Source organism: Amphiura filiformis, chromosome 2 (assembly GCF_039555335.1).
Source record: "Amphiura filiformis chromosome 2, Afil_fr2py, whole genome shotgun sequence".
In the NCBI taxonomy this organism is placed as follows: Eukaryota; Metazoa; Echinodermata; class Ophiuroidea; order Amphilepidida; family Amphiuridae; genus Amphiura; species Amphiura filiformis.
The window spans coordinates 92,107,183-92,123,337 of NC_092629.1; the positions used below are offsets into that span (position 1 = coordinate 92,107,183).

Genomic DNA, 16,155 nt, shown 5'->3' on the forward strand with positions numbered 1-16,155 from the left:
GTGTAAGTGAATGATGAGTGCGTTGCAAGTTGATGTTTTGTGATTTTTAATTTTGCATCAGTTTATAAATCATTGAATTTGCAATATGATTGAAATAATATTTTTATAATTCATATCATCACTCGTGCACGGGCTCACATAGGGAAGAACTGCTGCATCGTTTTCCACTAGATAATTTGATAGTTTGGTAAGCTTAACTTTTAAAAGTTACATGTTGATGATGTTTAAGTTAACCCACTAAACCTGGTCAATAAATGGCATTCAATGGTCATGCCATGCCCATGATGCTGGTTCACAATGATCATGGCATGCATGGACAGGCAATTTGTGCACAATTCACAATGGTGCAAATTCGAAGATAAGATTTAAGAGTTCTCGAAATCGCTGTCGCTGAAGCATGACACTGACACTAGTGTAAAGCAATAAGTAGGTACCCAGGCAAACCTTATACTAAAATGCAGTAAACCTTTGACGAGTGCGTATTGTAAGGATACATCGCGTATTTACTGCATTGCACGATGCACGCACTTGTCTCTGTTGGATGCTGAGGCGATCTGTTGTTGCCGAGTGGAAATTTATGAATGAACTGTGCACCGTACGCGTTGTTAGCGCCGAATTTGCAACATCACGGTAGTCGCGCTCGTCAAAGGTTTGCTGCATTTGCTAGTCAGTGAAATTCGCCGACAATGTCAATGCATATATTTACATAGAAATTTAAAACAACTGGCCGAAGATGGAAACCTACATAAATATGTTTTCTATACTTCACTTGACCCAAATATATGATTTTTTATGGTGATAAGACAATCGCACATGGAATTTTAGAGGATTTTGATAGCAGTTCCATTAAAAAAATTGCTGTCATAATGAGACTAAGATCTAGAAACACCCCCGAAATGCCGTGTTGGGGAATTTTGCTAGCTGAATCTTTTTGATGAAAGTCAATCTTTGACAAGATGTAACTTTGCTACGGAAAGTGCTACATGAAAAAAAGGTTTTCAGTTTTGGCTTTGTTTACTCAAGGGCTTTAATTTGATATATATAAAATGATGCAGTTTGATGGCAAATTTGAATTCATCTAGCATACCTACAATAAGGCGATCTCATTGAAAATTTTATTAAAATTACACTTTAATTTTTGAAACATATAATTTCAATTAATGCTGGTTTCACGCGTCACTTTCCTGCCGCTCTGAAGATGATTTTACTTCACTGCGCAGTGCGCAATCGCACCAAAAACGCAAGCGGTGACCAGGGGCAAGCCGATAGATCGATCACTCCACCGCTTTGCCGCGGCGGTAGAACGCTGGGAGTTGAATTCAAGTCAACTCAGAGCGGTGCCGCTCTGACGTATGAGAACAAAATACGATTTTGGAGCGGTACTGAGCTGCAAGAGTGGTTTTCAGAGTCATGCCGCTGCCGCTCAGCGGTGTGCCGCTCGGCTTGCAGAAAAGTACAAGCGGCATGATGAAGCGGCATGCTCAGTGGCAAGGGGCAGAAAGTATGAAACAGCGTTCGAAATAGGGCCGGTCAGCCGGCCATTGGCCTGTAACTTTTTGGCCTTGCCGGTAACTTTTTTGACTGGCATCTTGTTGCCGGCCCGGCTGGCCGGTAACTTTTTAAGGTCAAGCCCGGCTGGCCTGTGACTGTTGGAGGCCTGCATATTTCGAACACTGGTATGAAACCAGCATTAGACTGTTCAAAATACATAGGTGAACATTGTTGTGTTCAGTCTGCATGGCATGCAGTGGTTGCCGCTTAGTAGTACAATGTAGATCTTTTTTAACGCACTCCACTGTCGGATTTTCTGCGCATGTTCGCTTTTACCCTCCGTTGAGTATTTACTGTTTTTGTGCACAGTCGCAGAGAATTCACTGTCGGACTTTCGGCGCTGAAACTCCCCACCGTTTGCTCGAGAAGTCTAGCCACAAATTTACCAAAAAACCTTTGCCCACTCCCTTGTTTTGATATGTGCCAAAAGATCTTTTTTTGGGGGAACCCAAATTTAAAACCTTAAATTGTCATATGCGACCGCATGAGCATGAAATTTTGCATACATATATATATGGTCATTTTCACGGTAAAGGGTGTAACTTTGGATTTTTAACATTTTGATCCGTTGTGTTTTAATAAAGCCACAGAATTCCATGATTTGTGGCCACATAAGTCATTTAGTTAGCAGCTACCTTGGGTAGCATAATCATCTTCGGGAGTTACTGCGTTCAGTTTTAGCAGGCTTAAATGTACCTAATATTGCCATTTTGAAAAACTATAAAAAACAGTAACATTTTTGTAAAACCCTGTGTTTTCTTCAGTTAGTTCATGGATAATTTTTCTTATCCTGAAAGTACGGTCATATGTTCAGTAAACACTGCCACATTAGATTTAATTGTGAACAGCACTGTATTTTTGAGAACCGGACTTGATATTTGTCGTTTCGGAGGCTTCATTTTCCGTTAACAATTGTTAACAAACTTTGTGGGTATAGCTTTGGTTCATAATTCTTGGTTATTTCTTCACTTCTTCTTGATTCATAACAGTTGATATCTTAACTTGAAATGGGTAACAAAATTAGTCGATTTGCAAGCTTTTAAAATTTTTATAAAATCTTGACTTCAAAGAGCCGATTTTCCGTTAACTTTTTTTTTTTTTTTTAAACAAACTGTTCAGCAAGCTTGGGCAAATATAGATAAAAGAGCTCATCCAATCTATTTATCAAAATGTAGCAAAGTAGATCCTCAAGTCACTTGTTTTTAAATCGTGGAGATATATATCACCGTTTGAAAATGGGACCCAATACAAACTTTCCGTTAACAATTGAAGCCTCCGAAACAAATGAAGCCTCCGAAACAACAATAAGGTTAATTATCATATATGCATATCTAAATTGGTGTGTTCCATATTGATATCTGCATTGTAATTGTTACATACATGATATGTGCAGAATGTCATAAATTTAAAAAAAAATTGATATTGTGGTTAATGTTTGAAAAATATACTGATACCCAAGAAAGCCCGTTTCGGAGGCTTCACATGCAAATAACACCATACTTAACAAATGGGTGAAAAAATTACCATGTTATAAATCTACAATATCTGCCGCATAGAATCATTGATTCAATACACACAAGAAAATAACAGCTTAGATGATCCCAACCAAGGTCTTAGCCAGCCATCGTCCACCAGTCTTTAAGGCGGCCTAATCTAATTTTAGGCGGGTGGATTTAATGGATTTTACAGATGTGATAGCTCTAAAACAGATGATTTTAAGGTTCTATGAACTTGAGACTAATTCAGAGTGACATGTAAAGGTCAAATCAGGACATATTTGACCCTAGTGACCCTTCCATGGGTATAGACAAGTTGTTTTATATTTGAGGGTCAAATTTTGGTGTCTGCTTGGACAGGTGGTTTCTGATTTCTGGCTAAGACTCTGATCCCAACAGTGTTGTTTTCAAAAAAACTACTTCTGCAATGTTTAACCATTGTTAACATGAAGCCTCTGAAACAAAAAAAATGACTTGCTGTGATAATTTAATTTTTGTCACAACTGAAATTCAATACTTACATGTAGAAGCAAAGCATGCAAATTGGTAATTGTGATATTTTTTACCTATTTTTTCATGTCAACTTGCAGTAGTTAGCAAAATATTTTACTTTTATGATCACCTGTGTTGTTAACTGAAGCCTCCGAAACACAAATCGCTTGAATTGCCAATTCTAAAAAATAACTCCAATTTCTGTGAAACTTGTCTGGGAGGTTCCTTTCAACAAGTAGTATTTGTACATGAAGTTAGACATTCAAATTATTTTAGGAACCCAATTAAAACTTAAAAAATATGTTTAAGGTTGGGAAATTTCCATTGCAAATGACCCTTGATGTTAAATTTTTCAAAATTGCAATTACAAACATAGCAAAACATGGTATAAAATTTAACTTATATCTGTTGACTTACTTTGGAATGGGATTTCACATGTATTCCAGCTTTCATGTCATAATTTTCTGAGCTTATGTAAAATACATTTTTTCTTAAATTTTAACCAAAATGTTATGGAAATGTCAAATTTTTTATCAGAAATCAAAAGGTTTAAGCCTTGAAACATTATTTTACTGGAATTTAAGTTGCTTCTATGCATGATTACAGTAAACAGAAACATATTTAAGTGGTTTGAAATTTTGACCCTAAAAATCAAAAGTTACACCCTTTACTGTGAAAATGACCATATTTGAATGTGTTCCTAATGTTTTCCTACACCTTTTTAGGGTGTACAATGTAATAGAAAGGGTGCCTAAAAATTGCTTGCTCCCCCTTTTGACCTGCCAAAAATCGCTTGACCCCCCTTTCGACCAACCAATTTTGCTCCCCCCTTCCTATAATCAACACCGTGGGGGCTCACCCCCCGGCTCACATTATAATTATTGCACCACCCCAGGCCCTTAGAGGTCGCCAGGATTCATGTTGTTGCCAGGGCACATATTATTGCATACATACCCAGAAAATGTCAATATGCACAATTTTTTCATTTAATTTTTTTTATATTTACTACGGTATTTTGTTTATATCACGGATTTGTTTGCAGAGTTCTAATCATGGCTGCCGGATCAAGTCAGAATGCTAAACCCAAACTCTCTAAACATCTCAAGCAGATGAAGGTAAGGCTGAAACGATTATCCCAACCGTTAATCACATAGCTACCAATATGTGCATGCGTCATCGGTAAAAATAGCGGATCAGTAAAAAAAATGAGATTAATAAATTTAATATTGGATTGGATATCGGCCAATTTTAGGAACTTCAATATCGGATTGGTGAGCTTACCCCCATTATATAGATGGGGATTGTTGTGAAAAGCAGGCCCTGATAAGAGCAACACATCCTGTATTCTTTATGGGGAGGAACACTTATCTTCAAATTCTGAGGCAAAATGAGTAGTTTGGCACGGGTTTAGGTGAACTACACCCCTGGCCAATTTTGTGCCTTTTTTTGCATTTTTCTCAAAAATTATAGCGCATTGGTGACAAGTAAGATATGTATATTATAGGGGCAAAGACTACAATTACTGCACTGGAAATTTATTTCAGCACAGACAACAGTTGTGGAGTTACAGTCAAAAATGAGGGAAAACCAATATTTGATCAATAAATCAATAACTACTTGTCTCGAGTCACTGAAATTCCAGAGTAGTAACCGGATTTCTTGCCCCTATAATATACATACCTTTTGTTACAAGTGCTTTATTGGTTTCTGAGAAAAATGCAAAAATAGTCATAAATATATCAAGGGGTGTAGTACGATCTAAGTGATATACGCACTGCCGTATAATAAGTACAAGTGTCATAATTATCTCCGCCAAACAAAGTTAGCTATTAGGGCACCAGAGACAAGTTTCTTTGATCTTTGTATCGACCATCGATGCTGCTTCAATGCTTGTTATTTTAATGAACTATCAACTAATTAATCAGAATTAATGCTAAATTTATATTGGTCAATATCACTACAGGCACAAATGACTATTTTATCCCAATTTTAAACAATGGTCAATTAATTGATTTCATAAATTGATTTCTTAAATTCCGAAGATCAAACTAATTTGTTTATATCGCCTAAATGAGCTCAGGTGTACAAAGCACATTTGTGATGCGATCAAGCAAAATGAGTCTGATGTCGATCAAAATCAAATTTCAGTTTTCAATCTCATTATATGAGCCATTCTCAGAGCTTTATTTTGCTGAAAACCCCCATTATAATTAGACTTATGGTTCCAGAGATATAACCATTTTAGTGTTGCTCAGAACAATAAAATGCAAAGGAAGCTGAATACTATTATTGATTATATCTCAAAATCAATATTCCCGACATCCGACTCATTTTGCTTGATCGCATCACATTTTACGATTGGTGTAATTTGCTAATCTTTTTGTTCTATTCTGTTGTCTCAATGTAGTTTATGCAAAGGACACAGGAAAAGGAGGAGGAAGATGAGCTAGAGAAAGAGAGACAACAGAGGATAGATGAGGCACATTGGGCGTTAGATCTGCCAGAATTACAAGTCAAAGAGTAAGTCATTCAACATGTTTCCTAACTTGACTAAATATTTTGAGAAATTGGCAAAGTGCTAAAAACCCTTCCCTAGTAATGCAGTGGGATTTTGAGATGACAAAAAATTGCGTAAGTCAAAAACAATTTTTTGGAAAAAATTAAAAAGTAAGGTTTTCTCATCAATACACACATCATATATCATTTTCAAGGATAAAGCCACCTTAATACCATAGCCCCAACCTGTGCCTCATATTATTTGGGCGTAAAGGACACTGCATTACATGTACCTTTTATTTGTTAAATAATTAAAGTACACAAGTTAATTTATGATGCGATCAATCTAGATGAGTCATTTTTTGCGATTATTGATTTTTAGATAGCTAAATAATAGAATTCCACTTTCTTTGTATTTTATTGTTTTTAACAACATAAAATGGCTATATCTCTAGAATTGTTAGTCCAATTGTCATGGGATTTTCAGTACAATAAAGCTCTGATAAGGTCACATACAATGAAATAGAAAATAAACACAGCCAAATTAAAAAGTCTCCAGTAGTTCCATCCCCATTTAATCAGATTCGGATGAGTTTATGGCAAAATAATTTATATAATAATTTTCTATACACTTTCCTTCGAAGGTTGATACCAAATTTGATATCAAAAGTTTAATCATCGTGAACATACGAGCTGTTGTTTGGAAATTTGTGCAATTTTAAAAATGACAAATTACGAATTTACCATGCAAAAGCCAATGCATGGTATCGGTTTATTATGTGGCCTGAAGCAACCCGTACAGGAATCATTGTGCACTTGCCTGCGCACAATTGAAAGAGCGGGGTATTTGTTTTGCATTTTGACATGTATGGGTAAACCTTTAACCTGCCGGCCTATTCAGGCAACGTAATTATTGGCACTCACGCTAGCTCTGCTACATGATACGATTCCCTATGTCATTTTTTAAAATTGCACGACTTTCCAAACAACGGTTCCTATGCTCACGATGATTAAACTTTTGATATCAAATTTGGTATCAACCTTCGAAGGAAAGTGTATATAAAATTATTATATGAATTATTTTGCCATTAACTCATCAGACTCTGATTAAATGGGGATGGAACTAGTGGAGACTTTTTAATTTAGCTGTGTTTACATTATTGTATTGTCCGACTCATTTTGTTTGATCATATCACAGATTTATGCTATGAAAAGGTGTAAATTGTTTTAATTAGAAGGAGCAAAAAATATTCACTTCTGGTTTTGATAAATCTGTATATGGAGAGCTTTGTTGCAAAACCCCTTACATCCACTTGAGCAATTTTGAGAAAACATCAAAAACGCATCAAAAAAATTACTGATATATGGGGATTTGCAACAAAAGCAGTTTTTGATGTGATGCTTGGGTAGGATGAGCATTCATATACAAAGCGCTTCATATATGCATATCATAATTATTTTGAGAAAAGTAGCTTAAACATGTGAGTAACTTTATAATATAAATAATTTGATTTTAACTTTTTGATTTTTTTTTTCATTTCAGGAGCAAATATGAAATGGAACCTAGCTTTGTTATATGTGAAGACCTGCATCAATTTGGTAGGATGTCCTTCAAAGGCATTAATCCCACTATTGAGGTAAGTACTGAGGTCTGCATTCAATCAATCAATCAATCAATCAATCAATCAGTCTTTATTTCATTCAAAATACAACAATACAATAACAGCAAGACAACACATTTGAATGAGGAGATGCTCAGAAGGCCAAAAAGGCCTGAACAAGCACCCCCTTAACCTTAGCCTAAGTTTCTTAATTTGTCTAGTAAAATACAAATACATACATACAAACACCCCCCCACCCTCTTTCATACATTCATGTAGAAACGAACTAAGCAGGAAAAAAATGACGAATAAAGAACATGCATAATATAAGTGTACGACAAATTAGGATTTCATAACATATGCTCACGTATATCGCAAAAGAAAGCTGAACATTTTGTGAATATAATATAAATGCTAAGAGATCAGTTAATTTTAATTTTTTGTTTTAAAAGGAGAAAAATAAAATAAGTAAATCAAAGTAAATCAAAGAGATATTAAGTGTACATTTCATAAGGTTTGTTTTAATTTGGGATCTAAAGAGTTTTACTGATGTAGCCGTTTTGGCGCATCTGTCAATCGAATGCCATTTTCTTGGCCCGGCGGTTCTTATTGTTTTGTTAGCAAACTCTGTTTTTGTAAGACAGATCTTGTAATCTTCAGCGTTTCTTGTGTGATACCTGAGGTGATTCCTCTGCTCAACGAAATAACTATTGAAGGCCTTTGGTAACAGATTGGTATTATACTTGTACATGAAAGTGCTTAGTTCGAGATCATAACTATCATAAACATTAAGCAAATTGTAATTCTTGAAAATAGGGGCTGAGTGACTTAAAAAGTGACTATTCGATATCATTCTAAGGGCTTTTTTTTGAAGTTTGAAAATCTTTTCCAAATATTTTTGACAAGTATTTCCCCATGCTAAGATACCGTAGTTTATGTAAGGAAGTATTAAAGTACAATATAGTGAATACATTATTAGTTCGGGAACAAAATGTTTCAGTTGGTTTATTACACCAACACCTCTAGATATATTCTTTGAGATGTTGGTAATATGAAATTTCCAAGTTAGATTCTCATCAATTGTCACTCCAAGAAATTTGGTCTTATTCAACCTTTCCAGGATTACATTATCTAATATAATATTATTAGTAGCATTGTACAATACGCGTGATGTTTTGTGATTTGTACCAAGCACCATATAATTAGTCTTGCTTGCATTCACTGATAGCTTATTAGCCTTAAACCAATTATTAACTTCTTTTAATTCATTGTTGATAAGATCGTATTTGGACACAATGTCCTTATGTGAATAAGTTATAGTAGTATCATCGGCAAACAAGACAAATTTTAGAATGGTGGAAGTATTTATGATATCATTAACATACAAAATGAACAATAATGGGCCTAGGATGGAGCCTTGAGGTACTCCACATATTATATCTTTATATTCAGATTTACAAGAATTGTAATACACATACTGTTTTCTATTATGTAAGTAATCTTTAAACCATTTTAAAACGTTTCCTCTAAAACCATAATGTTCCAGTTTATGTAATAAAATACTATGGTCGATAGTGTCAAAGGCTTTTGACAAATCTAAGAAAATCCCAACAGTTGTCTCATTGTTTTCGACAGCATTACTAATTTTGTCAATAAATTCCAAGATAGCCATATAGGTAGAATGTTTAGATCTAAAGCCAAATTGCTTATCATTTAGAATTTCATATTTATCAATGTAATGTATGCATCTGTTGAATACAAGCCTTTCAAGTATTTTTGAAAAGCATGGCAGGACAGAAACTGGACGATAGTTGGAGAAAACTTCTGGATTTTCTTTCTTATAAATGGGAATTACCTTTGCGATCTTTAACTCATTTGGTACTACACCAGCAGTAATAGACAGGTTGAATATGATAGTTAACGGAATCGATATTTCCTTTGCAATCTTTTTTACCACGTAATTACCAATAGTATCGTGACCAGCACTCTTGTTTTGATTAAATTTATGTATTATTTTTATAACGTCTTCATTAACAATTGGTTTCATGTACATGCTACTGCTTAATGGGCTCTTTAAATAATCATAGTACTTCTTGCCATTTGTTGTAATCTTGGAAGCTAATTTAGGTCCGATGTTAACAAAATATTCATTAAATTCATTTGAAATTTTCTGGGGATCTGACACCGTTTCGCCTTCATCATTTTTGAATTTAGCTTGCATATTTCTTTTGTTGTTACGTCCAATAATACTATTTATTGTTTTCCAAGTTTTTTGTAGATTGTGTTTAACAGATTCAAATTTCTTTTTATAATACTCTCTTTTTGATTTTCGAATTATAACGTGTTTAACTTATTTCTATATGTTTTGAATGACTCAAGCGTTTCATCACATGGCTTTTGTATATACCTCTTATACATCTTATTCTTAGTTTTATACTTTTGAGAAGACCTCTACTTATCCAAGGAAATTTTGGTTCTTTTTTATTATTACTCTTGCATTTTGTCAAAGGCACACATTCATCATATACATTATTGAAAATATGTATAAACTTATTGTAACTATCATTTACATCTTCATTATCCAGTTCAGCATGCCAATTCACATTGGAAAGTTTTTGCTTCAAATTATTTATATTACAAGTATTATGATTCCTCTTATAGAAGTAATTTCTTTCATCAGGCGATGTTTTTCTTACTGCCCGATTTTTGAGTACTATAGTTAATAGATGATCACTGACATCAGTAACTATTATTTCTGAGTTTACATCGTTGTGATTATTTGTAAGTATATTATCAATAATGGTTGCACTATGTTCAGTTATTCTAGTTGGTTTGTAAATTGTTGGCATGAGCGAATATGAATAAACAAGATTAAGATACTCATGAGTTTGTTTGTGACAGTCATCCTTTAACAAGTCTATATTAAAATCCCCCATTAGATAGCATTCCTTATTTTCTTTAGTTATTTGATCAAAAATAGGACCAATATCTTTGATGAAATGCTCGATTTTCGTATGTACGATAAATGGCACCTACTAACATATTTCGTGTATTTTCTCTTTCTATTTCTACAAAACAAGATTCAAAATTAGAGTTTGAAATACAAAGATCAGATCTCAGTTTATATTTGATTGAAGTGGAAATATATAAACAAACACCCCCTTTTTCTCTTTCTGTTCTGTTTGTATATTCCATATTATAACCATTTAAGTTGAAGTATTCGGATGGCGATTCTTTTAAGTGAGTTTCAGATAGGCCAATGATGTTAAATTCATGATTTAAGGTCTTAATGTTTTCTTTCAATTTTTCAAAATTTTTCTTGATACTTCTAATGTTAACATTCAGTATGGAGAGTTCACTATTGGTATCAATATATTTTTGGCTGAATTCTTCGGTGTTAAATAATTGCATTCTGGTATTTTGTTCATTTCAATAAATTCGTCATTTTTGTTATTATTTTGAAATCTAATTGGATTAAACATCATTTTATCATTGTCTCTGATTGGTTGAATACATGATATAATCATCTGAGTAACCAATCAAAATAGAGCTTTTATATCTCTCTGCAATTTTAAGCTTAAGATGGTACTACACCCCTTGATAAATTTGTGACTATTTTTGCATTTTTCTCAAAAATAACTACACACTGGTAACAAAAGTTATGTATATTGTAGGGCAAGGAATCCAGTTACTACACTGGAATTTCAGTGACTCAAGACAAGCGGTATGTTATTTATGATAAGAAAAGAGGAACCGCTAGAATGTACCTCATTTCTTAACCTATAATGATTCACTTGTCTTGAATCACCACAATTTCAGTGAAGTAATTGGATTCCTTGCCCCTATAATATACATAACTTTTGTTACCAGTGTGTAGTACTTTTTGAGAAAAATGCAAAATTAGTCGCAAAATTTTTCAGGGGGTGTAGTACCACCTTAATTGGACCATCCACTTTCATTTGGGAACAGTGGTGCATGTAACAAACTTTTTTTCAGTTCTGAAAGTTTCTTGGCGAATATTCAAAAAACCTCTTACCATGAAATGTATGGAATAACTCATATAATTTGGCTAATTTAAATTTAAAATATTTGTAAATAGCACCTTCAATTTGCACACCAATGTACAATTTATAGAATAAAAATTACCACAAAAAGCAGAAAAAGATAACTAATTTGATATAGAAACGAAAGTCTATGTTAAAAACAGCTAAAAAATAAAATATATGTGTTTATTTAGAGTGATATCTGTTGGTATTGTCCATGTCTAGAATTGAACAAATTATATAATAAACACCTCAAATAAAGAAAGTCCGCAGTCATGTAATCCGTCCTACACCAAAAACCTGATCTTGTTATGACAATTTGATTGAAAAGGTCGTGTGCAGAATCTTGTTAGCTCCAATTTGATACCAAATTTGCTACCGAAAACTCTAAATTCATAGAGATTGATACCAGTATATGAAATTTGGTGCATTTTCAAAAGTTGCAAATTAAAAACGGACCACGCGGACATGTAGAGGTGAATGGCAGAGCACGACCATTGACATAGCCCGAACAACCGCTAGCTCATATCGATCGCATCGTGCCCTAGTATTCATCAGTAAAGCACTGTAGCAATCCATGCGTTTTAAATTAACAGTTGAATAAAGCGCGCACTTGGGATAGTCGACAGGGGCCATCGTGGGCAAGCAAGCTTGACCATATTGCCATGCTAAGCAATTTCGACCGCGTGCTTCGTTTTAATTTGCAACTTTTGAAAATGCACCAAATGCCATAAACTGGTATCATTCTTTGTCACCTTAGAGTTTTCGGTAGCAAATTTGGTATCAAATTGGAGCTAACAAGATTATGCACACGACCGTATCAATCAAATTGTCATAACAAGATCAGATTTTGGTGTAGGACGGGTTACATGACTGCGGACTTTCTTTATTTGAGCAGTTTATTATTTTGTCAGAAAATTTAATATGTGATTACATCAAACAAGCGTGTAAAAGGCCTTTAATTAATAATCAAAGCACTACCAATATTTGATGCACATCATTTGGTCATTTTACAGAGAATTATGAAAAATATTGAAGCAGAAAAGTCTGAAAAGGCGTGTGAAGAGAGGGAGAAAGACCTAATGGTAACAGATAAAGAGATGGCTGATAGGTGGGTACAAAGATTTCACCATTGTTCATCACCGTCGTTTAAATAGTTTACCATCACAAATACGGACTAACCCTGACGCAAATTTGTAGTTTTTTATGCCTCCACCAGAGGTATTATGTTTCCTGGTTGTCTGTCATTCCGTATGTCCGATGTTGCAAGTGCAATTTATCAGCAGTGGTAATAAGGCATATAGAGATGTGATTTTGTGTAGGGGTAGCAATTAGCGAGCTTCAAATTCAAAATATATGCTAATTTGGTAGCTCATTCAATTAAATTTGCATGTATTTCATTTTGTCCAATTTCTCTAAATTCCAGCAGGGTTTCATCTCAAAATATGCTAATTTGCAAGCTCATTGACATAAATTTGCATGCATTTTATTCTGTGAAATTCTCAAACCTGGTGAGGCATATATAGACTATAGTGATGTGACTTGGTGGAGAGGTGGCAAATAGCGATCTTCAAATTCCAGCAGGTTTTCATAAAATATGCTAATTTGGTAGCTCATTTGCATAAATTTAATTATTTATTTTTTTATTTTATTTTTTATTGTTATTTTTTTTTTTCTCTATTCATTCCAGGTATAACACACTTGTGGGTACTATCGGAAAAAAGTTTGTGAAAAAGAGAGACAGAATGGAGAGTGACATAGACACAGCAGAACCAGTCATGAAGAAACACAGAAAACAATTTATGAAACCATCTGATGATGATATATGAACCTTGACCTTTGTTAGCAAGCGGCCATTTTGTTTTTCAAAGGGATGCTGATTAGTGAATGTGTGGCTGAAAAATACTGTGTGCATTTTATGAAATAATTTGGTGCATTTTTTAGTTGTGTTAAGTTGATGGAGATGAGGTTACCAAGTTAATTTGGTAAGAATCACTCTCGCATATTTTAGACAGTAAAAACAAAAAAGCCGCAGATTTCATATAGCACAATTATGTAAGATCATTGCACTTTGCAGAAAGTTGCTGACCATTCTGCCCAAACACACATTATAGCATTGTTCAGGGAGAACCCTGGTCAGCCTACATATAAAATAATCATCGCAGCCATGATCAGCTCCCCGAGTTTTGTATGGGGAAAACCGGGAAAATTAGCAGTAAGTTCCTCACCCAGGGGAATTTCATGTAAAAACAAAAAAGCTGCAGATTTCATAGAGCACAATTAATTACGTAAGATCATTGCACTTTGCAGAAAGTTGCTGCCCACTTTGGCCCAAACACACATTATGATCTTATTAATACCCTCCTTGATTGGTTCAAAATTGGACACAATAGTCATTTTGACCAATTGGCAGGTAGTTCTCATCAATCTCATGGGGTTAATTGTTTTGCGATCTGTATACTACAGATAGCGATTCATGCCTGTGTGCACACATATTGTTTATAAATTTGGTCAATTTCAATGTTGTACAAGAATCCTGGCATGCAAGTGATCCAAAGTTCACACCAGACTTTACAGACATGTTTCAACTCTCAGTGTAATTTTAATTTTATGGAACACACCCGGGGGGGTACTCGGTACATATGACGTGTCGGGGACGTGGGTAGCATTTTCGGCCTTTTGATATATCAATGACCCCTTTTTCTTAGCCTCTTTTGGTATATGAATGGGTCCTTTTTTCAAAATTTTCTCAATTTTGTCAGAAAATAGCCCAATTTTTCCTTAATCTTGCCAAAATTTTTAAAATTTTGGGAAAATTTTTAAAAACTAAGACAATTTGGGTTCAATTCGGCCGAAATTTTAGACTTTTGGTATATCAATGGGTCCAAATTTCTTGAATAATTGTATACTGGGTCCACTTTCAAATTCTCAGCGACACATCCCTACCAAAACCAAACTTGAGTACCCCCCCCCCCCCCGGGATCACACAACCTGGAATTCTCATAATACAACATTGAAATTTACCGCCTATGTGATACTATATAGTTTGATAACTATTGGTCATTCAATTTCAAGGTGGGGAGGGGGGAAATCAATGTAGCCAGAGAAGATATCTTACATTCTTGAAGAAATTCATCAGGTTTGTTTGATACAATTAACAGAATGTTCTTCTTGTCAAAACCAATTAATTTTGCTGACCTGACCGTTTCGGCCATCTTGGTCGAAGGCCATCATCGGAGTGATGGTACTTGATCCTTCCTTCTGGTTGATTGGTCACCAACAGAGGGCGCACTAGCGCCCAGAAGTGGATCGTATACTGTCAGGTCAGCAAAATTAATTGGTTTTGACAAGAAGAACATTCTGTTAATTAAAGATATCTTACACTTCCCATAATGCATTTCTTCCATTTCAATTTTCTATACTGATTTGTTATCTAGTGCATCATGGGTTGATAGTGACAAAAATTTCCCCATTGAGTAGAGCACATGCAGATCTTGCAAAATGTTTATTTCATCACTATTGACCCATGTTTAGCCAGCCTATTCTCAACATGAAAACACAGGGAAGCTGTACAAAGTAATAAGCATGTCCTTTGCTATAATGAGGTGATGTATCATGTTGCAAAGGATTCTGGGAAGGGTAAAATATCTTCTCTGGCTTTGAGTCTTCTTGGAGGATTTGTTATGGAGAAGGAATTGTCTGGGAGCAACAAGGGGCTCCCAACCAAAAAAAAAAAGACCAAAACCCATGAAAATACAAAGATAAACATGTCACAACTCCCTGTCGAGGTTGGAATTCAGTTGGCTGATAATGCCCCCAATTCATAGAGATTATCATAGGTGTAAATCCCAAGGGATATATCCCCCCCCACACACACACAATATTTTGATAAGGTTGATGGGCCATACAATCATCCCCAATGTTGATGCCTGTATCTTGATTTCTTACCAAATTAACCTCATATTTTGGCTATTTTAGCCTAAAAGTGGCAATTTTTGCACACTTCACATGAATTTGGTCTTGCACCATATTTCACCATTGTAGCTTCAATAGTGCAAAAAATTATTCTGTCACCAAAAGGTGCTGCATTCACTATAGCATACTTCCAGAAATTTCTTGTCAACATGCAATGAAACAGGGCCTCTGCATCGTTTGTGAATCGTAACTAAACAATTATTTTCCCACAGCCTTAGGACACACCAATGTGATCAATTCTATTGAAAAATCCTGTATTTTCAAAGAATGGTATATATTTAAGTTACCAATTACAAATTCTTACAAGTTTACAATAAATTATTTTTAATTGCTGAATTGAATTTTTTGAATAAATTGACCAAATTTATTAAAATAGTTTAAACAAGTCAATATTTCTTGTAATTCTTTGCAGTGATTTGATTTCTCATGTATCCATGGTTGTAGGTGGAAACGGGCTATTCCAGTTGAAATTCATATACCCCATGGAAGACATGACCTTAA

General features: G+C 34.6%; 1 protein-coding gene across 2 annotated transcripts; it reads left to right on the top strand.

Moving 5' to 3' along the window:
* Positions 1-35: 35 nt before the first annotated feature.
* On the top strand, positions 36-15,374 carry LOC140146832 (M-phase phosphoprotein 6-like). 2 transcript variants are annotated; one of them, XM_072168710.1, is made up of 6 exons: positions 36-187; positions 4,582-4,654; positions 5,947-6,059; positions 7,579-7,672; positions 12,696-12,790; positions 13,370-15,374. In XM_072168710.1, the coding sequence occupies exons 2-6, from the start codon at positions 4,592-4,594 to the stop codon at positions 13,506-13,508; spliced, it is 504 nt and encodes a 167-aa protein (XP_072024811.1). In that variant the 5' UTR covers positions 36-187; positions 4,582-4,591; the 3' UTR covers positions 13,509-15,374. The 2 variants fall into 2 exon arrangements, with proteins under 2 accessions (XP_072024811.1, XP_072024812.1); XM_072168711.1 differs by having other exon boundaries at positions 42-186; positions 4,569-4,654.
* Positions 15,375-16,155: the final 781 nt, after the last annotated feature.

Bases quoted from the DNA above. Each gene is read 5' to 3' on its own strand.
- LOC140146832 (XM_072168710.1), top strand. From the start codon at position 4,592: ATGGCTGCCGGATCAAGTCAGAATGCTAAACCCAAACTCTCTAAACAT. The intron at 4,655-5,946 runs GTAAGGCTGAAA...GTCTCAATGTAG, and splicing joins AACATCTCAAGCAGATGAAG to TTTATGCAAAGGACACAGGA. The intron at 7,673-12,695 runs GTAAGTACTGAG...GTCATTTTACAG, and splicing joins GCATTAATCCCACTATTGAG to AGAATTATGAAAAATATTGA.